This window comes from Cottoperca gobio, chromosome 17 (assembly GCF_900634415.1).
Source record: "Cottoperca gobio chromosome 17, fCotGob3.1, whole genome shotgun sequence".
NCBI lineage: Eukaryota > Metazoa > Chordata > Actinopteri > Perciformes > Bovichtidae > Cottoperca > Cottoperca gobio.
In genome coordinates this window covers 9,200,984-9,226,987 of record NC_041371.1, presented here as the reverse complement: position 1 = coordinate 9,226,987, position 26,004 = coordinate 9,200,984, and the positions used below count along the sequence as shown (strand labels likewise).

General features: G+C 40.7%; 1 protein-coding gene across 1 annotated transcript in view; it reads left to right on the top strand.

Annotated features, from left to right (window-relative positions):
* agap3 (ArfGAP with GTPase domain, ankyrin repeat and PH domain 3) overlaps positions 1-26,004 on the top strand; it is a 115,058-nt gene that overhangs the window by 49,271 nt on the left and 39,783 nt on the right. Inside the window, exons 2-10 of the mRNA XM_029454246.1 lie at positions 1,824-1,882; positions 4,136-4,223; positions 7,640-7,725; positions 9,731-9,872; positions 10,402-10,536; positions 13,108-13,235; positions 14,471-14,626; positions 19,706-19,789; positions 24,250-24,354. Of these exons, the coding sequence (XP_029310106.1) occupies positions 1,824-1,882; positions 4,136-4,223; positions 7,640-7,725; positions 9,731-9,872; positions 10,402-10,536; positions 13,108-13,235; positions 14,471-14,626; positions 19,706-19,789; positions 24,250-24,354 (983 nt within the window). The remainder of the gene's footprint in view (positions 1-1,823; positions 1,883-4,135; positions 4,224-7,639; positions 7,726-9,730; positions 9,873-10,401; positions 10,537-13,107; positions 13,236-14,470; positions 14,627-19,705; positions 19,790-24,249; positions 24,355-26,004) is intronic.

The following is a 26,004-nucleotide window of genomic DNA, read 5'->3' as shown; positions in this document are numbered from 1 at the left end:
AGGCGTGCTGTTTAAAGACTACCCTGCTCCACACAATGCTTGGTGAAAGGCCCTTCTGTTAGAGATGAACTTTTCTCCTTACCCACAACAAGTGAGACATCCAAACCAGCACAAGGCTCTTTGTACAGAGAGGTCAGAAATAAGTAAACCTTTTAGCGGGGGGGTATTTTTACTCTAATTGTAGTAGGATATGGCATTTTTGGCTCCGGTCTACTCAGCTATGAGTCATGCGGGCTTTTAGCATACATTTTGGAGAGAAAATAGAAACATGTCTTACTGTATAGTGACGGTGGTTACCTTACTGTTTATGCTGTCACTTTCTTCATATTAGCATCGCCTCGAGCCCAAAAGGAATTATTGCTGCAACAAACCGGCTTACTGTAATGACGGCTCCCTGTTTAGTGTGAACACTTTAATTGTTACGGTTTAGACATGGGGAGGGAGTGTGGGTGGTTCACCTGGTATTACACACCTTGTTGCCTGGAGACAGGGAGTCTACACTCCCATTTTGGAGATGGTGTCTTCTTCTTGGGGGGTTCAGATGGTGAGAAAGCCATGATCCAAAACAGGAAGGTGGTCTTTGTTCTAATAATTGTTATGACACATAGTTGTGTGCTCCATCCCTGTGGGAAACTGGCACTGCTTGTGGAGTTGTCATTTGTGTTTTTTTTTAGTTCTGAGGATTTGTATTGTTTTTCATTGTGGCCTTTTTCAAAGTGTGATTATCCAGTCGAAGTCTCTAAATGTCACTGGAAAAACCAAACAAGTTGAATCAAGCCTGATAATAGCTGTCTTTTGAAAAAGGATTAGCTCTGTCCTGCGCAGAGATTGCACCGTGTTGAAACCTTATATTGAAATAGGCTGCATAGATTGTATTTACTCTTGGGGTTTCACAATTACTTCTGGGAAGTTGTGTGTTTTCAAATGTTGTAAATACATAAACAAAAAACTGGATATGAGCAAATTAGTCGGGGAGAAAGATACATATTTACCAACTGGTTGTTTCTTTGATTGGGATTTAGGTCTGAAGCTAGCAAGTTAGTTTTGTTTGTTCTCAAGTTATCACTGTATTAATATAAACAAATTATAAACACTTAAGTTGGCTTATTCAATTGCTAATTGCTGTCCATAACATAAATATTTTAAATGTAATACAATAGGAAATTAAGAACCATATTTCATGAAGTGAAACCAGTTAAAAAAAATGATTAAATAATCGATATAATGATCGACCAATTGTTGTCGCTGTTGTGTTTGAATCCTCAATGAGAATAAAAGTGCAATGAAAAATAGGAAAATAAATATTTATTTGCCTGCAGGTTATTGCATAAATAAAGGCTGAAAGTTTGCCAGTTTCAAAGGCTGTATCTTTATAAACCATTTGACCCTTTTAACTTCAGTGAGCTTTGTACAGCATGGCTCTGCAATTCTACAGTAAACTGCACAAAAGTTTGGCACAATCCCACCGGTTAACTGTGGCGCTTTTGTGAGCAGGAAATAAAAGATGATGGCAAAAACTAGATGAAGTGACATTCTCCTAAAAGATTTTCACAAAAATCAATCTGCCAGTACGTCAAAGTGAACTAAATACATGACCAGACTGTAGATGGGCTTCGTCACATCTCTCTGTCTGCTGAATCCATTGTAAAACGTATTGCACACACTACAGTCTATAAACTGTAGCAGTGAAGTCACTTTACCATCATCCAATGGGAAATGCTGTGAATGTCATTTAATCTGTAGCTGCAGTGAAATGTGTTCAAACTGATGAATTACCTTTTAAATGCAGTTTGACTTAATTTCTTTTGTCTTGTTCCTTTTAGACTCTTTCGTCAACAGCCAGGAATGGACATTGAGTCGGTCAGTGCCAGAGCTGAAAGTGGTGAGTAACTTTTATACATTTCTAACGGTCCCTCCGAGGTTTCATCTCACTGATCGATTTAAATGTCAATGGGAAAGCATGTTCTGTCCATGTAATACTGGTTTTGCATTTTACATGAGAGGGAGCAGTTGAGAGATTGGCTGGACTTTTCCCTGGCACGTACTGTGTGATTTTTAATGAGATGCGTTGGCATGGAAATGCAGAGTGGCTTGCAGCAGGACGCGAAATGAGTGACAGTTTTGGGCTAGACTAGTGACACATCCTGGGTCTGATCCCACCCGCCAGTGAAGCTCACACACAGCCACTGCCAAATGCACAACTAACATCGTCACATGATTTAATGCCTTGCAGACTAGCAGCCTTTAGAAACTGCTCTAACGGTTGAAATAATATTTCTGTGTTAGGTGAATTAATTGTTGTGGCACATTGCAAAAGAGAAAACTTCAATGGAATGAAAAGGGGGGAATTCACAAGTAGCTCAAAGACGAGGACAAACTTGCTTTTCCGGCTTCAAACGCTATAAATGCGTCCGTTTCCTTTTATGTTTCTGAGGTGATAATTGGCAGCTTCCAAACAGGGGTTTGTTAAATGGACCTGGAAAGATGCTGAAAATAAGTTGGTCTTATGAAGCTTTTCAGTAGGACAGCAAAAAAAATCTTTTTCATGCCACAGTAATAACAGGAAGTGGGGTCAAAACACTTCCTGCAGATAAGTTGAAATGATGATAGGGCGAGGAAACCTCTGAAACATCTGCTAAAACAAACAGTGAGCTTGCACCACAGTATTGTAGTTTTACAATGGCAACTAAACTGTGGTCAAAACTTATTGTATTGCCATCTTTTCATTATTAAGTCCACACTCTTTAATATTCCCAGATCAGATCCAAACGGCTACAAAGAAGAGTAAAAGTATTGTACTGGAATAGTGTTGATACAGCGTTTGATATTCATGAAGGCTATATACCAGCAGGTCACAAAGTCGAACAGTTAAAACAGCAGGAACACTCAGTGGTGCATTCAAAGTCGTTTTTTTGTTGACTCGCTGCTTTCACCGCACACAGCCTACACGTTTTGCTAACTTAAAGCTTATTCATAGTTTATTCTGCTGGGGTACCACATGGTGTATATATATATATATATATATATACTTCAATTATAGAGAGGGGGGTAGGCTGGGAAAGGCCTGAAACAGATATTTTCTCTTGTGCCTTAAACCTCCCTATAATTAGAACCATACCTGACTTTAACACCCACTAATGATCTAAAGAAGAAGAGGGTGATGGTGGGTAGAGGAGGTGGAGAAGGAGGAGATGAGGCATGTTGCAGCCTTTGTTCTTCCCAGACATGCTGGCATCACCAGCCCACCCTCTGCCATGCATCACCCTGAAGGCGCTGTAGCTAGGTCTGGTCTAGACACCAGGGAGAGGAAGCGGGGGAAAGATTGCAGCCAAACCGGTGCATGTTGGAGGACTTTCCTCATAATGTTTCAGTCTCACACAGCCCCCCCTAAAGAACCAGATTGTGGTTTTCAGGGTTTTGTTCCTTAATTACTAACAAAATGTACTTACCATTACTTCCCACCGTTTATGTAGTATGCCATACGTTTTTTGTTTGATTTTTCTATCTTTCAGGCAATGGTTTGTTTCAGTTCATGTCAGTATGGAAGGGACCTTGTAGAGAAGCAAACCATCACAGTGAAAATCACCTTTCTATTGTGTATTTGCATGGTAATTACAGCCCAACCAATATGACATTTGTGCGGCAGATACTACATCAGATGTGATAGTTGCCAGCCAAACGGCAACCTTTTGAATTAAAAAAACAAAACAAATTTCTGTTATTCTTTTCACACAATCCATGGGAAAATGGTTTAATTTCTGATCATTTAGCTCTTGACGCGATCGAAACTAAACACAATTGGAAGATAATGGGTTAAAACCTGCCAAAGCATGCCATGATTGAGCTTGAAGGGTCCTTCTCGACCTTGGAAGCAGCAGCTTGACATAAAGTAATCCTTCAACACAGGGTCCACTAACCTTGTATTTCTGAAGCTTTTAACTACATTGTGTGACCTTACTCGGCGGATAAAGTCGTCGAGGTTGAAAGCTTTGGAAACACCAAGTGAGACGACTTTGTGCTGAGACCTTTTTGTCAGGTGTCCATTATGCGGCTCCGAGTCTACATATGCTTCTGGTTTGTACCTGTCATGTTATGCCTGTCACTAATAATAAGTATTTTGCTGTTGGTCTTGCAGGGCATTGTGGGAAATCTGTCCAGTGGAAAGTCTGCTTTGGTCCACCGGTACTTGACAGGCACATATGTGCAGGAGGAGTCTCCTGAAGGTAAGAGTGTACTGTTGGAGGTGGGGGGATCAGAAGATGATTATTAACGTGTCACATACTGTAAGAAGATTTACATTAGCACAATGACTGTGGCTGTTATGGCCTACTTTACGTCACAACTTGTCATGTAAAATACGTGGCTGCTGACAAGTGAAAGACCTTTTCTTTCCATAGTGTCGGCCTCTCACAAATTAAGAGAAGTCTTGTTGTTAGATTGATAACAATCTGATGTCTTCATAAAGCATTTGATTAGGGAAATTATACAGCAGCCTGCCGGCTAAATTAGTAAGTAAGTAAGTAAGTCAAGCATGTTGGCACTGGATGCTACACTGTACAGACTGATAACCATATTAGGACGGGTGTATTAGGCACATGAAGCATAGTGCCTTTATGAGAGTTTTTGTTTTCTAATTAGTTTGTTTTTAAATGTTTTGTATTGGATGAAATGAAGCGTCTGGATGCCAAAATTGATAATTGGCATCCATTGGGTTAATTTTTATGAATTCCTCTTCTCCTCCTGCACTAAGATTCAGGAGATAATGACAAAGCATAACATTTCCAATAAATAAGAACTTTGAAGATTGTTCATTGTTTAAACTCTAAGGTAACACTAAACTCCATCATTTCTCTGGGACTGTAAATGAACGTTTTTATAACGATCAGAATCCTTTTACCTCCTGGATTTCCTGAGCGAGAACGAGCCAGTTTACCATATTCAAGAAGGTTTATTTCCAAAAAGGGACGCCTCGCCATTTTTAATTCACTCTGAGATTTAAAAATCAGATATTCTTACATTAACAACAGAATCTTAACGAGAATGCCCCCTATTGGCCTGAAAGGTAAGTCCTCCTCTCAGAAATCCCCAAAGATGTTGGCGAACCCAGAGTTAAGGGTTTGCAGTGTTTCATTTTAGTGTAATTATAGGGAGGATGAGACATGAAACGCATAATTAGGTTTTTGGCATTTTGCTGCACCAAGGGAGAAAAAATCCTCATAGCTTAATTAGTCCTTGAGAAATCAATGGTGGAAATGCTAGAAAAACAGAACAAGCATTTTCAAGCTGTAATCAGGGAAACATGTCGGCTCAGATATGTCCATGTATCCCTTTTTATTTTGCTGCGAGTTGCTGTGATACAACATACCTGTCTCATAATTAGCAGCTGCTCAGTCTCTCTTTGTTTTCTATCTGCTTTAATGGCTTTACTCCAGATTGGGTATTTACATTTGCAGAAGCATTGCCCAGCACAGGAAGGTTCAGCGATGGCTGTTTATTCAGTGATTTGTTCCTGGGCTTTTGCTATGATATCTGGAAGAAAAAAAATAAAAAATGGTACCGGGGTGTGTTGCCATAGCAACACCGGATGGAGCTCCGTTGGATTGTGGCTCTGTGTCAAGGTCTAAGCCTCCGTGTAAGCAGAGTATGCTTACTGCGTGTTAACCATGCCTACCAACTTACCGTCTCTCTGTAGGCTGTCCGCAAGGTTATTAGTCGCCTCCTTTTTTTTTTTTATGTAAGGCTGAGCAACACATTCAAACAATTCATAATTGTGATGTAAAAAAGCGTAATGGTAGAAACGGTAGGGTAGTTCGCCTCATTTATTATTATTATTCACAGCACAGGCTTTTTTTTCTTTGGATGCATTGTATTGGCTCAGCTCTAAATAAAGACAACGGCATCCTCGACGATTACACAACTGGAATGTTTACTTTAAATTCCTCCCATGTTTTTCACAAGAGCTGCATGCTTTCATCACAGATACTGATTTCAGAGAGACTTTCCATAATCCAAGTCGTGGCATACTGTAGTGCTGCCAAACTCCGTATTCTGATAAATCTTTGGTTTGCTGTAACGTTCTGATGCAGTCTTTTTCACTGTGTAATGTGATCCTCCTCATCTTTTTTCCATTTTTAAACAGGATTCAGAGACATACAGACACATAGTTTCTCAGTCCTTTGTCTGAATCCCCAAAGCTCTGTGACTTGAGTAAAAAAGAAAAAGAAAAAGCTGGCTGGTGGCACGTGAATCTCTCTCTCTGTTACACAACCAGCATCCAGCAGGGTTTGAGAGCCTGTGCAAAAGGCAGGGAGAATCCCTTATTTGCCAAGCGGGCTAAAGTGGACTTAACATGGTGGAAGTTTGGCTCAAGTGGATATGTAGTGCTTGTTAAGACAGGAATACTGTCATACTACTGTATGGCCCTTACAGCTTCTCTGTGATGTAAGATCTGTGGTTCTTGATGTGCTGGTTGAACATGGATTCAAGAACTACAGAGCTTGAAACGCTGATCTCTGTGATCTCCGACTATTATCTAACCATGAATATCTTAGCTAACGTGTCTGATTATGAAACTTGTAACAGGTGTACTTTTTATTCTGCGAGCACATCTGCTGCACCATTCATAGACTCTTCAAATGTGCATTATTCAATGTTGTCAAATGGCTTTCAGCATAGTTTCGTATTCATAAGACTGTTTTTACTCCTAGGGACATCTCTGGCCTCACAACTTTCTCATTTGAATGTTTTTAATCTCTGCAGGAATCCCAAACCATTCAAATGATATGCAAAATGTAATTTACTGCATATTTTTCCCATTGATCTCTTCTTTATCTGCAGTCAGCTTTGCTAGCGGCAAGGAATATGCATTTCTACTAGATGAAATGAAAAGAGAGAAACTCAAGGCTGAGTGTTCGCTCGTCACTACTCTCTTGTGGACATGCTGTGACCTGAGGCACACTGGTTGAGATTTGTTTTGCATCTGATTTGATCTCCCATCACTTCCTTTCTCTTTTAGTCTTTTTCTAAAATGACTCTCCTTGTCTTATCAGTGTATTGCAAAGTGTAATGAGTTGTTTTAATGCTGGTAAAAAAACAATCTTCTAAACCTCTGTAGCTCATGCAGATGGACTGAACGTGCAGTCTGATAATGTTTGTGAAGTGATAGTTGGGCCTTTCCAGGACTTGTGGCAGTGCAGAGACAAAGCCACTGAACCTGTTCCCTCAGCAGCGGTGCATTAGACACGCTAAACAGCAATTTCTTGCCCACGTAATTGGCTCCAGAGAGACCTGGTTTCCTGTCGGCTTGTGATCCTAATGGTAACGCACGTATTCAGGGGACTAAACTGAGAACTGCACGTAGACTCGTATATATCTCACCAAACTTTTTAATGTCACGCTGTGTTTTGATATCAAATCTGATATCCAGAATATCGTCATTATTTTTGGGAGTAATGAGTCTGAAATGTGTCTACAGTCTTTTTCTCTTTGGGAACCCCCTGGTGGTACAGTTATTGCATCCTAAGAAAGACACTTTTCCAATATCAGCTTGTAGCGGCACTAAGGCAGACTTAACAGAATGAGAATGACCTTGAAACAAACTCTTTTTATAATAAATAATTCATAAATATCTCTTCTTCAGGTGGACGGTTCAAGAAAGAAATAGTGGTGGATGGACAGAGCTACCTACTTCTGATCAGAGATGAAGGAGGGCCTCCAGAATTACAGGTAAGGGGTTTAACCATAGCAATGTAAGTGAAGCGTCAACACCTTTTATTTTGAAGGTCTGTATTAATTAAAAGGAATAGATTGTGTTTCATTTCAATGACTGGAAGAACCCAGTAATGAAGATGTCAAATCATATTTTAGATTGATTTTGTGAGTTGATATGAATCTGATTGCGTTAAATTGGGCATATGATATTGTTTCATTTCAATCGCAATCCCCTAACTTGAATCCACTCGAAATCTTATCGTGGCAGACTTTTAGAAAATATTGTATTGTTGTCCAAAGACTTTATATAATATTGTATTGTGATAAAACATTGTGATTTACACCCCTAGTAAGAGTGTTGATCCTGGTAAAATGTCTTTTTACGCTAAAGCTGCGAGATGTGTCAGACAGAAACTGTCTGCAAACTGTTATGCAGGCAGGAAGTGTTTAGAGACGGACCATTGCTTCTCTGCTGGACTGTTTGGAGCAGCGTGACAGCACTATGTGGTTGTTCTACCAAAAGCCCTTAAGTGGCAGCAACAGATCGATGAGTAAGCCCAGCCAAAAATATTTTTTGTCGCCAATCGCAGCATCCTAATCGTCCTATTAGTATGTGAAATATGAAGACTAATGGAGTTACTGTTTTATAAAGTGGGCTTTACAAATCAAATGATGATGATGATGATAAAAGATCAGTGTGTTCTCAGCTTGTTATTGCTTCCCAAAAGTGGCCACTAGCAAAAAGCTGTCTTGGGACTTCTTTATGTTTCCGCCCCCTTCTTTTTTTTATTAGCAAAGAGTTATTTAAATATGAAGAAGAAGAGGTTAAATAAGCAGATTCAATAAAATGCTAACAAACCCCAACCTTCGAAAATACAAGCCGTTGTTTCTCGCTTCAGTGTTTCTGGTCACGCGTAAGCTCGCTGTGATTCGACCGTGCGTTTCCATTAGCAGCGACTGATACCTGGCCTGGAAGAGCTCCAAATTTAACACTTGCTTTACGCTCCGTGAGATTAGGGAATAGAAATTAGTTTGGATCAGTTTTCAGCTGCCTGTATAATTAGTGGCATAATTAAAGCCCTCCATTATGTTCACACTCGCAGGAGGCGGAGCAGAGTTGTGGCTTGGAGGCTTGATTCGCCATTCATTCCCTATGGGGGTCTGGGTGAGGTGAAAGCCGAATGGAGAAGAGGGCAGTATGGGGTAATAGTTATCCCTTGATTGTCACTGCTAGCACTACTTTGGATTCTGTTTAGCCTCTTTCCTACAATGCATGGTGATTAGGATTGATTTCCTCCGCTCAAGGGAAACATCTTTCCCCTGTTGGATCATAAACTATGCTTAGATGTGAATGTATTCGACGCTGCAAATACAAAGACTCCTAGATTATGATAGCAGTGGGAATACAGAAAATAGACAAAAATGCAATAGTAGTGTTTAATCATTCACTTTCATATCACCTCATACTGGTTCTTTGCCTCACTGTGCCTGCTGTGACACTGCCCCCTTCTGTCTGTATGTATGAACTTCAGACAAAAGAAAGCCTGCAACACATAACAGTAAAAATGTCTGCATGTAAGACACGTAGCCTTTTTCAGGGCGCCATTAAAAGAACAAATTGTATCCAATAAAAATGTGTTTTAAGACATAATTACTTAAAATAATTTGTGTGTGAATAGTTTCCCCACAAAGATGTTAAATTACCTTGTTAAAAGTTATTACATTTACACCTATTCCTTCTTGGCTCTATGAATATGCTAATGTTATTTCAAAAGTTGTACTTAATTTAAAAGTCCCTTCTCACTGGTTTAATCTCCAATTTCAAGTGAGCATAGACAAATTCAACTTTTGTTTAGTCTTCTAGTTTCAAACTCCGCACATGCATCAGTATGCACAGTGAAGCTCAAACATCCAAGTAACAATAAGTGTGAATCTGTTGTGTGAATGTTCTTGTGCAATAATGAGGCAGTTTATATTTTACAGTGCTGCCTTCAACATATCAACTCTGCTCTGTCCTCAGTTTGCTGCCTGGGTGGATGCGGTGGTTTTCGTCTTTAGCCTGGAGGATGAGATCAGCTTCCAGACAGTCTACAATTACTTCTTGCGCCTATCCAGCTACAGGAACACAGCTGAGGTCCCCATGGTCCTCGTTGGAACACAAGGTGTTTTCCCTACTTCTGTTTTGTGTTTTTTCCCTCCATAATGCAGCTCTACTCCATGTTCTTACAATGTCTTTACACTCAGAAGATTTCATCGTTGTCAACAAATCCCACGAAAAGACCAAAACTAACAATGAGTGGATCATAGTAACAAGTGTTGTCTGTGTACCTGATATACAGTATCTTATTTCTGTGTGCTCCATAGAAGAACACATCAGTGAGCCACACTGTCGCAGTGGGTGACATGTTTCTTCAATACTGCTAAACTTGGCCCTTGTAGTTTATTTTTAGTTAATCCTACATGCACCTTCCCAATGTCGGCAATCAAACGTGCATTAATCCGCAGTTGGAAATAATCCCCGACAATTTAATTCCTCCTGTTTTAGTCACGTTTCTTAAAAACTACAGTGCCCAGCTGTGTTAGGAGATGACTTGGCCTGTGATCAAAATGAAAGTAGATATTGGTATGTATAATTAAACCATCCTCTTTGTTAAAGTAAAATCTTTTTGTTTTCTTACCTCGTTCTCTTAGATGCCATCAGTGCTGCCAACCCCAGAGTGATCGATGACTCGCGAGCCAGAAAGCTGTCGAACGACCTGAAGCGCTGCACGTATTATGAGACCTGCTCCACCTATGGTCTGAATGTGGAGAGAGTCTTTCAGGACGGTAAGAGGGGCGCTTAAAAAAAAGTGGAAATGGGTCAGACCGGAAGTACAAGGTGTAGCGCGAACACGACTTTGGGAGTACAACCTCTTCACGGGCACATGAGACATGTTTAAAGATGGCCGTTCTGAACTGTTTTCTTTCGCTTTGATCAACATTGTTTTTACTTGAGCTGAAACAATTAGTTGATTGACGAAACATGAAATCTGGAACTATTTTTATAATCAATTAATCATTTAGGTCATTTGAGAAACAAAAGAGCCGAAACTATACTAGTGTAAAATTCTCAAGTATGAATATTTGGTCACACGTCAACTTGGGGTTTGGGAATTTTCTTTGCCCATTTTTAAATGTTCTATAACTTTTTATAGACTAAAAGATTAGCAATTTATCAGAAAAGATTATCTGCAGATAATCATCTGTAATGAATAATTAGTTGGTTTGCAGCCCTAGTTTTATCTTATTGACTTATTCTCATGTCTCACTCAAGGCAAAGGCTGAATTAATTCATTAAGATCTAAATTATTCTAGACGACTATTCCAAGAGCTAACACCACATTTCACGTAACAATTTCCATGTTTGATGGAAACACTACAGGATTTCTTGAATCAGAAAATAAGCAGCATTTCGAGTGAATGATGTGAATAAAGATTTTCACCTTCCCATTTCAAGAAAAGCGGTCAAATTAGGTCTTACTGGTGCAAAACTATAAGATAATTTATCAGTTAGTTATTTTGACAAAACATTATATCTTCTATCTTTACTTGGTACATTTTGTGTTAGAATTCACTAATTATGCCATTTTTCCTTCTCTTCACTCGCTCACTTGCTAATTGTCAAGTGCTTCATGCTGTTCATAAGTTATTGCTAGCATCATGTGCATGCTTGACTCGTGTAGAGTGGTGTACATACACATTGACATGCTTTATGCAGTGTGCTTAGCAGCTGTGATTGGCAGGATACTCGGTGAACAGTAGAGGAACATTAACAGGCTTAATTAATAATATAGTAAGTATTTGAAGTTAAATGGAATACATCTGTCAAACACTACAATAATTAATCACGTAGGCTAAAATCATAATGTAGCATTACATACAAGTGTGGAGCTCTAAGCTAGAGACCAGTTAATATTCAGTTGTGTATGAATGGGGAAGTGCTTTCTTAATGTCTCTTAAAAGTATCTGGAAACTCAGTTTCTTCCCGGAATCCGTAATTGAAGTCATGAAACTCGTTTGGAAACGTGGCTGCTTCAACTCTGGCACATTATCCCCTGAGGCCCTTTGAAAGCCTGTCATCCCTCCACAAAACATCTGAATATGGAACACAACGTTCACTTTGCATGTCATTGACGTGATGCACAGGCACGTTGTCTTCCCTCCCCGCCGTAATTGCTTCCTGAAGCCCAATTTGAAATAATTAAAAGAGATGAAGGAGCTGTTTGGAGACGTCGCTCTGTTTCACTCTCGCCTTCTCTCTGTATTTGCCATGCTGCAGCAGGCAGCCGGGCGTTATAGTCCCAGCTGTCAGCGCGACTTCAAATCATCTCTCTTTCCCTCAGCGCTAATTCACGTCACGAACATCATCTCCCTCCACCCAGTCCCTCACTCGTGTGTGCCATGAATTAAATCACTGGTTGCACCAATTGCGCGGCAGATCAGGATGTTCAGACGGGCACAATAGTCTCATTTGGCTAACGTCACTCTGTAGAGCTCAGTGAAGGACACAACAAAAATCCAAAGCATCATTTTGTATGACTACTCTACTTGGAAAATAGAGGTGCCTTTGTTTCCCCAGGAGATATGTACGAGCCACATTGCAGTATGTTGCTTATTACCTGACTGGAAAACAAATGGCTCCGAGGTGTTTGAGAGTATGTGCTCATATGCCTCTTCGTCTGGCTGGAATTAATTTTGCTTACTTTGTTGAGATCTGTTTGGTTAATATTCTGTTGTTGTTCTGTTTATAAAATGGTATTCTTTCTCTTACCTGCAGACATTTTAACACCTCGGTTGCCCTTAGTTTTATGTGCTTGTAGCTACAGCAGTCTTAAATTAAGGTAGTAATTGTCATGTTTACAATATCACAGACACTTTGTCAGATTTACATTTTTCTTTAGTGATAATCAAATTTTCATTACACCATTATCTTGGCCAAAATAATTCACAATAACGATATATATATATATTTTTATCAGTCAAATTAATCTTTGACTTTGTTTATTGTGCATTTTTTTCCCTTTTTGGGCAAATTAATTACAGTTTATTATTATTTTTAGTTTAGCAGTTTGTGTTAGGTAAATGTATCCAATGGCTAACCCAAGGCTAACAGATGCTTATTATTTAAATATGTATGTTTGTAGCTGATACAACACTTACACTCACTTTATAGTGTTAGTCTCAGAAAGGAGAAATGTAACTAACAATCTCCAGAGGCACATGTTTGATGTTTTTATTGGGTCATAATCAGTCCCCTAAAACTCTCTGAATTCCTTTTACTGAATATGATTTATATCAGGAATAATTTGACAGGATTAATGAACAATCTGCTACTGTGTCTTTTCTTTTTTTCTCCAGTTGCCCAGAAGGTTGTGGCCATGAGGAAAAAGCAGCAGCTCTCTATTGGTCCGTGCAAATCTCTCCCTAACTCTCCCAGCCACTCATCAGTCCCCGCTGCAGCGATCCCCTCTGTTCACATTAACCAGGTAAGACCCGAGTCATCAGGAGACAGCACACTGTTTTACTACTGATCATGTAGTTGCTTCAATATAAATAAGAGCTTGGTGCTGTTATTTAAAGATTCAATGTGTAAGATATGCCAGAATTTAAACTTAAAACATTTAATTTAATTAAAAATAAACTAACAACGAACATTATCAACAGAATGTGAAGAGGTAACAGTGTAGACGTTATGTCAAAGACATGTGTTGTGTTACAGAGATATCTACTGAAGTTAGCATGCTAACTGACTAGCGCCGCTCCGTCCAGTCTTGTAATACCACTTGTTCCTCTAGAGGTGATAGTGAGTCGCTGTAGCTGCAGTCTGCCCTCAGTACAGAGGGAGAAGAAGTGCAGCTGCTTTATATGCTGTGTTATAGTTTGCTTATTGGATTACATTCAAAGTGGCAGAAACGAGAAAACCACCCGCACCACCTCGCTTCGTCCTCACAGCTGCCAGGAGGCTGTTTCGTCGAGTGCATAGCTGTCGGCAGCCCCGAGAAACGGCGTAGCTACAGTTAGCTTGTTCTGGCTGAGCTCAAGTCTCTTCGGTGGCTGACTGAGGCTCCATCTGACGGAGGCAGCTCTCCTGACCTCTCTCCTCCCCCGGCGGGCTGCTCTCTTGGCTGCACTGCCACCGGGAAGACGAGACCAATGTGCGGGTCGTTTTCTCGTTTCTGCCACTTTGGATTTAGTCCAATAAACAAACTAACCTAACGTCACACAGACTGCAGCCCCGGTTAACATTAGTGCCCCAGTAAACACATGAAGACGTGAAGATTATAAGATCGCAGTGTTTTTTGGCTATGAGTTTCAGCAGTTTGGTCAATTCTTGCCCACTGACAGACATTACACAGGAGTAAATGCAATACACAATATAAGGAATGCATTAGAATACAATACATATGCCTACTAGATGACTATAACATATAACTACTACAGCTATAAAATTAACATTAGAAATTGTGTGGACCCAGTTTAGAGGTGAAATACTGCCCCCTATGTCTTTGAAGCTGGGAGCTCAGAATTACACATTGAACCTTTTAATTGTCTCCATTTGGGTAATTCTTCTCACAATCATAACTTTAATCAGTGTGGGAAAATAAAAAGAATGTCCCTTATTATAAAGACTCTCTGACTTGCTATCTCTCCATCTTTCTTTCTCTGCCTACCTCCCTTCTTCTGATTCTGTCGGTTCCTCTTAATCTCTCTCACTCCCCAGGCGGCTAATGGTGGGGGTGCATTCAGCGACTACTCCTCCTCTGTTCCCTCCACCCCCAGCATAAGTCAGCGGGAGATGCGCATTGAGACCATCGCTTCCTCCAACACGCCCACGCCCATCCGCAAGCAGTCAAAGCGCCGCTCCAACATTTTCACAGTAAGTATGCGACAGCTGATGCAAAGCAACACCCACTCACACTACTAGAAGGCATGTTGCCAAGCACACTTTGTCCACCAGAGGGAGACAGGTAGCTCCAAATGCATCAAAGCCACCTCTCCTGCCTCCGATGCAGGCAAAGAAAGCGTCTTGTTCACACAGCACAAAGGGGCAAAGGAGAAAAAGACTAAATAGAAATCAAATTAGATCCCTGAAATGCTCCAAAAGAAATAAAAAAAACCTTCTTTCAAAGCAAATATCAAAGATAAGCACTGTGGAAAAAAACGTCAACTCTTTTTCATGTCCTTTTTCTTTTCTAATTGGATGTAGTAAGTGCGCATGGATTAAGTTTCTCATCTCACCCATAACAAACTAGGCCCTCTGCACTTTCTAAATCTTTGACCTCCCTCCCCCTACCCCTCTTATTTTTACTAGATCCTTTCTTTGCAGTGACTTCCCTTTTGGGCAGAGACAGAAGCAACAAACCTCCTATGCCACTTCTCCTGCCTGGCCATGCTAAACTAAAAGTCCGAGCCAGCCAATGCCCTGTTTACACGCTGCTAATAACGCATGCCCGCACCGTCCAGCGCCCCAGCTCCAGATAGAAACGCTCACCCAGCCACTAACCATCTTGTTGAGTCTAGATAACGCCCCAATCTTCACCCCCACTTACTTCTACTCTGGCCCAAATCCAATCTCGACCACGAAGATTCACTACCGCACCAGTATCCCGACCCCTGTCTGCCTGCTCTTTACCCCATGTCCTGTCGTATTTGCCCTTTTCTCTAACCGATAGCATATGTGTGCACTAACCACTCTAATTCCCTTAGCTATCCTAAGCTTGTCTTTTACTTGTAGCCTCTGCCCTCTTCTTCTACCCATCCTGCTCTCCCCTTTCCTCCTCTCTCTTCCCTCTCACACCAGCCTTCTTCTTTGCTGCTAAGCCTTTCCTAATCTCACGTAGCCAGGCCTCTGCGAGCTCAGAGAGGTCTGCAGAAACTCTTTTCACCAAAAAATGGCATTTTCAAATCAATTAAATAAATCTAGAGAGAGCCTGTTTGTACCTCCCCATGTGTGTTTTCAGAATGTCAGCTTTTCCAATGGTTTACTTACGTCAGTTTTTCCCCAAAGTTTTCAGTGTTTTTTTTTCTCCCCAGAACTTTGTTAGCTTTATGAGACATAGATCTGGCTATGTGAGATGACTTCTTTCCTAACTCCTCCCTGGTACATCTACCCTTCCCCGCCTATAAAATGTACATTTGTCTCCCTCCCCCTTTACCTCTTTCCTCTGTTGCCCTCTGACTTCTGTCTCCTACCTCCTGCCTTCTTCTCTCCCCCATCTCTTTCTAACTAACTGCTTCTCTAACCTTCCTATCTATTCCCCCCGCTCCTCTATATCTCCTACTGCCTTTACCCTGTTACCCCAGCTGCTGTGGGAGCCGCAGGCTTTGTGGCCTCCGAGCAGTACAGGCTGTGTGCTAGCTCCCCTTGTTGTCTCCCTTCCCCCCCTGCTAGGTAGTGACTAACCATGTCCACCAGAGAAATGAGCCTCTCCCCGTCCGCGTCATGGAGATACCGAAGCACGCCACCTACCCAGTGTGGGTGCCGGAGTGGCAAGCCGAGCGGGAGTTTCAGCTCATGACCTTCTGAGGAGCAGCGAGCCGAGGGTGGGAGGAGGGAGGGTGAGGGAGGAATGAAGTAGGAGGAGGAGGAGGAGGAGGAGGAGGAGGAGGAGGAGGATGCAGAGGAGGAGGGGACGGAAAGTTAACGGGGTGATGTCGACATTTCTTCAGTGACACTTGAAGAGTGCGATGGGCTAAGGAGAGGAAGACTTGCCGTGCCAACCTTTTTTTTGCCATTTTACAAAACAACAGAAAGAGAAAAAATATTTCATCAACACACCAATATCGAGGATGTCCCTTTCCTAGCTTTGTCTGTTTAAAAAAATTAATTGACATCTGTGTTACAAAGTTCTCTAAAAGTTCTGCTACTCACTGATAGACAGCAGGCTGCCACTCAGAACGCCTGTCATGTTTTACTGTAAGTAGTTCATTTTATGTTAATTTTGGGAATTGCAGAAAGAAAATATGCCTTAATGTCATCAGTAGACAAGCTTTGACAGATCAATATCCCACTCACTTTAGTCATTACATACAAGCTATTTTGTTCTAAAATTAGTAATAAGTAATTAATCTTGTCCACTTGTAATCAGATATAAGAGTTTGTCAAATCCGTGGCACTGGCATTGGGACTCTTGAAATTAGTGTTGGAGAGTAAAGCTAATTACTTTTGGGTTCAGATTTTTTTAGGCCCAACTTTAATCTGAACTACAACACATCAGACGTAGTTTATTAGAAAAGCTCCTTTAAAAAAGGTGAATCTTTTTATTTTATTTTATATAATACATCGGTTTTGCCGTTGGTAAGTAAACAAACTCAAAGCTTTACTACAGATCTTATCACTCCGTCTTTTCACCGCCCTCACAAATCAATTTCACCAACCACAATCATTTCAAGCAAGTTTTTTGCCATACCTGTCCTCGCCACTAGGTGTCAGCACAGTACACATTATTCTTTCCTAGTGCTTCCATGGTCAATAACTCCAAACGATCTGTTTTGTAATCTGTCTGTTGTTCCTGGCGTCTTCAGGCTGTCTGTCCCTTTTTAGTGTTGAAAAGCACACTTTAGAATTTAGATGAATACTACGGCATTTTTTATACTTAATTCCATACCACTCATTCATTCCTATTCATTTAATCCATGTATTAGTGTCTGCCATTTGGTGTTTCCCATTTTATCTTTTTAGTCCCCTTGACTTGTTACTGGATCTCCACTTATAAAACAAAACGTAACCAAAACAAACAAAGAAAAAGGAAAAAAAAACATTTGACACTGTTTTTCAATATTTGCAGATTTGTGCTTCTGTTTCCAACCTTTCTTCAATAAAAAGGGCTTTCCAACTCCTTCCGAATTAGAAGAGCATGATGGTTTAAAAAGAGAGTCCCCCTGCTTTGCCAAACATGATAGAGAGAAGATTATTTATCGAGGATTTACAGCTTGTCGCTGCTTTACCCTCGGTGATTTAGGGTAATGCCACAGAGCTCGCACGATACGGAAACCATAGGACTTTGCGTCTAACACAGCCTAAAGTCGAGTGCATTTGAGTGTTTGAGCACACTCAAAGTAGGCTGTCGAATATCATGAAGTGAGACAGACTCTAGGGACTCTTCTGGAAATGCCCTGCCCTGCCCCCCCCCCCCTCCCTCCCTCCCCCTCCCTACTCTCATTCAGACATCCCATACAAAAACACGCCGTACAGTCAAGTCACTCTTGGAACTGTTATCCAGCCACCCAAAGGACACAACCTTTCCTCACACGACATCACACTGCCTTTTGCCATAAATGAGGACTCAAGGACTAGACATGCCAAGTTGTTTTTTGTTCTTCCTTTTAGATTTTCCTACATTCATTTGGATCGTTTTTATTTGATTCCTTCTTATTTTCCAGGGAGTATTGAATGGAATTGAACATGTGGTATAAATGTATTATCATAGAGGTATTTTAGATTAGAGTAAGTTTGGGTTATTTTATGAAGGCCTTCATAAAAATCAGGGTAGTGTGTCAGGGTGTTGAGGTATTACAGAGAGATATTATACTGAAAGTTGCCAACAAATGACACTGGGTTGCACCGACTTGTATGAATGTAGTTAAACTAAACATTTGGTTTTACTTTTTTTTTTTTTAAGTTATCTTTGCACATTCAATTGTCTTTTATTTATTTTAAATGTTCTCAGTTTAGGTTTGGTACAGAGATTATGAACTCTTGCATAATCGCTTTTCTATCATGAACGGATTGACGAAAATATAGACTGCTGTATATCTTGTATTGTATTTTATTTACAATGGTACTCTATAAAAAGTACATACATAAAAGGAGTATATGAAATAATGCCTTTATTGTTCATCCTATATTTTGTGGGAACTGCAATGTTTGGCTCAATCTGTTGAATATTTTGAAGTGAATTTGTGACTTGCTTTGTATGGTGTCTGTATAGAAGCTAAACCAAGTCATCATTAAAAAAAATAAAATGTTGGAAAAAATATAAACACCAGAGTTGGTTTACTTGAACTCAGACTCTACCTCTTCTCCATTGGTGACTGGACATTTCTCATGTTCTGAGTGAGACCATACACACTCATGTCTGTCCCTACCTGTATCACATCTCTTTATTCGTTTTGGGGTGGGAAGGTTGATTTTAATTTTTTTATTTTAATTTTTATGATTCATTTCAATGTAAAGTTATATTTACTGTCTAACATTTTTTTCTCCTCACAGGCACGACCTGAAACTTGAAATGTTTTTGTCCTCTAACCTTCTTTTGACATTTATATTGTTTGATATCTGCGAAATGATTTTATGTCCCACCAGGTTTTGCAGGTCGAAGGTCGGAAGAAGCTACTTTAACTTGCGTCTCCTGTAAAATAACCATTTTCCTTTTCTCCCTTTAACCTGTTATGAATTTTAACGTATTAATCATGCTACAAAAGCCCTTATCAGTGTGACTATGCTAAAGGCACAGCTGACGCTACACTGGTATAGCAGCAGTTGGTCTGCAGGTCCACTAAGGGCCCGCTCTGGCTCTCACACAGAGGGAAGGATCCCCCAAAGGGTTTCAGGGCTGAGTCATGACTCAATGTGTGGTCGTCCTTGGTCTCCTCTGTGTTGAGATGTGTCTATTGTGGTCTTGGTTTGGTCTCTTTTATTATTATTTTTTTAACTTGCACGTCGGTGTTACTGCTGTTTGTTCCGCTGGTCTGCTTGTCTGTTCATTTCGAGCTTCTTTTTGAGACTTTTATTTTGCAACGTCGCGTTTCTTCACAAATACTGCAAATGCTCAAAACACAAACCCTCCCTTCTCCTTCTGACCCCCAGTCTCTCTTTCTCTTTCCATCACACACACACACACACACAACTCAACACACTCAACTACGTCCCCAAAAACTTCCCTCACACCCCACATCTCTCTTTGCCGTCAGTGTGTCGCTTCACTTGCTGACTGACTTTCTTGTTTTCTTGCAGTCACGGAAAGCCAGTGAACAAGCAAAGACCGTTGACAGTAAAACAGACAGCATAGGCAGTGGAAGGGCCATACCTATCAAACAGGTAAGCCGTTTTCCTCATTTTTACCCTACTTTTCTCATAGTTACCTAGGTAAGTATGATCTCTTTTTATGTTGTTTTCTGTTTAATGTTGATATGGTGTGTGTTAAAGATTTAAATCACAGTGGATAGGCCACAGAGTTCACCAGTGTGATGTGGTCATGTGTTGCTTTAACCACTAGATGGCGACATAAGACAACATAACAAATTACCTCAATGTCTGCACAAAGTGTAGCTGAGTACAAGAGAGAAGAAGGCTGAGGGTTTATACATAACATCAGAAAGAAATCGCCCTATTTTTGTAAATAACACTCGTATTAAATAAAACAAATATGTAGCTTTTGATTTTAAAGGCACAATCAGTGCATTTCTGACGCATTTGAAATGGTTAATAATGAAAATAAACATTTGTGTGTGTGTGTGTGTGTGTTTATCAAATGACCATAACTGAAAATAAAGCTCTGTTTTTAATTGTATGTATACGAACACATCTAATGTAAACAAGCGTATCGCAGCTTCAGAAAACTTCAAATTGTTTTGTAGATTTAGTTTGTGTGGAGCGTTAGTCTATTTATTCTAAATCTTGTCTTCCAATCCTGTGATCAATTTTGATAATAATCTTAGATTTGGATTATGGATTCACCTTTTTAAAATGAAAGGTTTGGTCCCAGTGGAAATGTTATTGTTAGTATTGTTCATAATTGTGTGGGTAGTATTTCTTTCATGGAAGTTCATCCAGGCATATCCATATAATCGACTTTGACAGCGAGGATTAGCTGAACATTTGATTAGATATCCCAATAGACACAATTTTCTTTACTCTGAATTAGTTTTTTGAGGTAGATTTTATAATCGGTTACATTGTGCTACATTAAATATTACAGACTCACTGACTGTGTTTTTCTATTTTAACATAGTTACATGTTTTTTTCCCATCTTAAAGAATTTTTGCCAGTATTTTTTATTTTTGCCATGATTTTCCTTTTATTACATTTCTTTTTTTATTTAATCATGCTTTGCTTTAAAGTACCGGTTGTGTAGTACTGAACACTGAATTACACATCTGAGCGAGGATCATTTTCTAAAGGTCCGACTACAACCGAAGGAGAAGTAATTGACACATTGATTAGTAATCACTTATGATTATATGAGGGCTTTTGAAAATGGGTCAGCATCATTATATTATCCTCTTTACCTGCACATGATAGAAGATAATGTCCTTTTTTTTTTTTTTTTTTTTGAAAATCTTGAGCCAGACCGTCTCATTCCTTTTTTTGGAAGAAAATTGCCAGGGCTTTGGTCCAGCGGAAAATAATGGCAGGGTGACACTTCCAAGCCCCCTCACTCAATCAGAAAATAAGGCTGTGGGGAAACCAGTTTAACAGATACGGTATCTATCGGTCCATCTGTCTTTCACTGATACTAGATGTTCATGTAATGGATACTAACGTTTCATAAAATAAAGAATAAATGTAGTAGTGTTACATTAAATCAAAGTCATATTTATTAACACGACACATGATTAAATAGTGGTTTTATTTGTGCACAACGCTCTGCAAAATGGCCTCGACTGTAGAATTTTAATCAAGTAAGAGGTGGCAGCAGCCCCAACTGAAAATACTCTTAAATAAACAACCGTGACATTTTAAACTTCACGGTGGCCAAACATATCATTTCTATTTCATCTCCGTAAAGCTCTGGGTGTTAATGTAGATTAGTGTAATTCCCTGTAGAAGCTGGTAGATCTGATGAGTGGAGGTGAGCAGGAAGTAAAGAAAAGAATCCCTTCTGAGCAATCGTTACTGTAAACTCTCCCGTTCTTATCCAATGCATTACGGAGAGCTCCTCTCCAAAGTGCGGGGTCAGTTTCTCTTGAGTATCATGGCAACTTTTGAAAAGAGCCATCCCCCCCCCCCCCCCCCTTTTTTTTTTATCTACAAAGGATTTTTTTTTTTTTTTTACAGAGGGGGGGGGGGGGAGAGTTTGGCTATACAGATGTGGAGGGAGGGGGTTAGTTGTGTGACTAGCTGATCTCCAGGCCAGTCAAATGCACAATCAAGGAGATCAAAGTGTCAATGTGAGCTTAATTACCACTCCCCCCCCCCCCCCTCCCTCACCCCATCGGGCCAATTTACACCACTCCCCTCTGCTCCTACCCCACCTCCTATCTATAAAAATAGTGAGTGAGGATAACAATGCATTCACTGCATTCTTGCCCCATCACCGACACCCCCCCCCCCCAGCCCAATCTAACACACACACACACACACCAACACACACTTTTTTCCCCCCCTGTCACAAAGGGCCGGCCTATCAGTCAGCCACAGTGGCAGGATGCAGCTTTTCTCCTGGTCGTCTGACAAAAGAAGGGAAAGACACTATCTCCTCTGTGTAGATATGACAATTGTATGGCCACAGAGAGCACGTCTGACGATCGGCCTGTTTCCTTATGTCGCACAGGCTGAACACACTCATCTCTTTGTGTGTGTCTCTGTGCGTGTGTGTGTGTGTGTGTGTGTGTGTGTCAGTGTTGTACGAAGGCACAGGGCTCCACACATGTTGCCATTTGATGCCAAACGACCGCATAAAGCGCACACTGCTCAATCCAAATGTGGCAGACAATTAAACTATTATGATCTCAAGTTATTCGTCAAGACTCCAGTTACTGAAAGTGACATGCTTTTGTGAAAGATACGTCACAACCACTGCTCAAATAAAACAGAAATGAGTGTGCACGTGAAAAGATTTTCACGTTATTGTCTTAGCATCTTTATTGATCTGCTCCACAGCTCTGATAAATATATGAAGCTCCGCACTGATTGCATGTATAGATTAATGTATGCTTCAGTAAGGCCACGAGATGAGCAACATATTTGCTTGTAAAACATGCATTATAGAGTCGCCAGAGGCCCTGTGACTGGATCATTTACTTTGTATGATTATAGAGTCATTTAAAAAGTGTTTACAGTTCTTTTATTGACTCATTTGAGAAGTCTGGGCAGTCAGCAAGTTATCGATTTTGAAGGACGCAATGTTTCTTCCAGAGAAAATAATTGTCAGAGCCAAGCCTTTCCAAAATGTAGAATAACTTTTATATGTAATTTAAATGCACAGCTTTTACTTTTTGTACCTATTAAACAATAATCAAACAGAATAAATACAACATGTGAAACAATCTTTCTTCCTTTTTGCTTCCCCTTTCCGAGCCACAAGGATAAGAGAACTTTTTAACTTTTTATTTTATTGCAATGCCCAACAAGTATTATTATATTGTATTGTATTAAACATCAGCAACACGAAGGTCTGTTTCCTCAGTGATCTTAGTTTTTTCCATTATAAAATAAGTTTTTCGGAGAAGATGACATCAGTTATTCTATACTCTCTAATTAATCATTCAAGAGTAGATTTACAGAAAGTATTTGTCCTGCTCTATTGGGAAGCTATAAACAAGCAGGTGTATTCATAAGATATTAAAAAGACCAAACATGCAGCCAGCAGTCAGTACTTGCCCCCCCCCCCAGATGAATCAGGTTTCGGATTAGGATGATTGTCGGCAAAACAGCCTGGTGCCCAGGTCACCGAGGGTCAGCTCTCCCTGATGTGTTAATAAGGATTAAAGCCTGCAGGATGGGCCTGGCTAGCAAAATACTACCCCCTTTTACCCCCCTCTTTCAGCTCACACACACACACACACACACACACACACACACACACACACACACACACACACACACACACACACACAGGCCCTGGCTGTAAAAGCACAAACATTGCCCCCGACTTAATCCCCTAATTAAGCGTGCCCCTCCTCACTATTTAACCCCGGAGAGCCTCCTGGCCCTTGCACTCAGCAGCGTTTGGCCACCTCCAGCAGAGGAACTGCATTGTTTACCAGTGGATTTACTCAGCAGATAAGGAAACCATCTGATGCCCTAAAAGGCCCCAGAAGATAAAGTAGAATAGAATAAAAGCTGAGTGGGCTTTGAAGAGGGCAGATCACACTCCCTAATCCCGGGATTGAGAGGTCTTCCAGAGTTCAGCATGTTATGTGTGTGAATGCAGGGAGGAGGTCTGGCAAATTGGATTGTCTCTCTCTCTGAATGGTCTCTGTGTCAGAGGAACTTGAAACGATCACTATAGAAAAACTAACATATCATTAAACCTGTCAGCCAACAAATTATAACGAAGAATGAAAGTTTAAGGGGATTTAATTACATAAGACTATAACGTTTTCACTTGCTTTTATGTATAATTACTTCCATACTGTTGCATAAGTGTCATTTAAAATGTTTGTTCGCTTTATGACTTGCCACAAAGATAACTGCCATAACAAATCTGTAATAATAATAATAATAATAATAATAATGCTGTTTTATGGTATTTAACATCCATAATGTCTCGTATCATTCACCATGCTGCTTTGAGAAGAGCACATGCTCACCGTGACGCCTTTGTCTCTTACAGGGAATCCTTCTGAAGCGAAGTGGCAAATCCCTCAACAAGGAGTGGAAAAAGAAATATGTCACACTGTGTGATAATGGCGTCCTTACTTACCACCCCAGTTTACATGTGAGTCTGAACCCCCCCTCCCTTCTTCCCTTCCCATTTCTTTTCCAATCGGCTTTATGTGTTTGTTACACTACTGTTTGTACTCGAGGGTGCTGCTGGAGGTTTTAATGTGGGACTTTTTCAACCGCAGCTGAGCACGATTCTCTTGATGGGATTACATTTACCACCACTGCTGTAGTGAGCTGGATTACAAGCATATAGGACTTGTATAACAGCTATATTAGCTAACCCAGTGACTTTAAGCGTAGTATTAAGAAACAGGGTGTCCTAGTGGTCATATCTGTCCCCCCCCTGTGATGCCCATCCCTGGTGCCGTCTAATGGAGACATGGCTGTGCTTCTGCGTGCCCGCCGCGCCCAGACTCCACGCTGGCTTGTATTTATAATGGTTCTCACCACATGGCAGCAGAGCCTGACCAGCCTCCCACATCCATCTTTGTCAGAATCCCACTGGGCCGCTAATACCTCTTAAACACTCGGCTGGCTGGCAGCAGACAGCTCAGGAGCCCGGTGCCACACTCAGAAATGCCCGTCTTCTTCCCCCCCCCCCGAAATCCCTTCAATTCCTCCCATCACTCTCTGATTCTTCCAGCCTTGTGTTTAAGATGTTAAGGGATAATTTGGCGAGGTAAGATGAAGGATGTTGGGAACCTCTTGTGTCTAATGAGACAGCTCAAACTTTGAACACAAGCCCAACAGTTAGACGCGAACCTTGTGTGTGGCCTTGTTGCACTGACAGTGTGTTAGTGGTTTAATTTACAAGCAGTTATTAGCAGAGTGGAGCTGTGCTACAGTGATGTATGTAATTGACTGAGCAGGCTATCTCTTGATCATTACAGCTATTACAGGTCATCAGGGCAATCTATGAATCTATGAATCTGTTGACTTACGGAGGGAGGTGAAATAAGGGAGACAGTTACATTAGCGTGGTAACAGCTCCAGCTCATTTTGAGCAGTGGAGCAGAGACTGAGTAAGAAAGGGGAAGATAGATTGAGGAAAGGAGAGAGGGAGGGAGGCAGACTGAGAGTGGAAGAGGGGAACCTTTAATTTCGCAGTCAGCCAAGCCATCCACACAATCACCTTCTGTTAATTCTATCTGCTACATCAATTAAATTGTTTGTAGAAACTAATTGAATGTGGCTTAATCACACATCTTAATAGCTTTGCACGCTTCGATCTGGCTGTTAATTCCAGCAATAAAATGAAATGAGAGCGCTCACTGGGTAATTAGCGAGGAGGCTTGGGAAAGAAATGAGTGCTTTATGACACGGTAATAAAGCAGAGGAGCCGGTGGGGGGACAGGCAAAGGCCGAGCTCGCCTCTATCTGGGTCTTTTTCTGCTGAGCCCAATGATTTTCACCTTGGCTTCCCACATTTGGGCAGTAGTCGCTTTAAACCAAATCAAATGCCCAAATTGAAAGAGAATGAGACTGTTTACATTCATTAAGCCTAACATCTCGCTATTTGGAGAGACGGCGTGGGCACAGGTGATGTATAATGGCTTTACAATCATTTTTCCACTATCACACACCCTTAGCGGAAGGTCTAAGATGGGTTGTGACTAATGGGGATGAAAATTGAATAGTCTTTTAATCTGTTTTTCATCCATAATTTCTGGACTCTTGTTGGTCTGCTGTGTATAATCAGTTC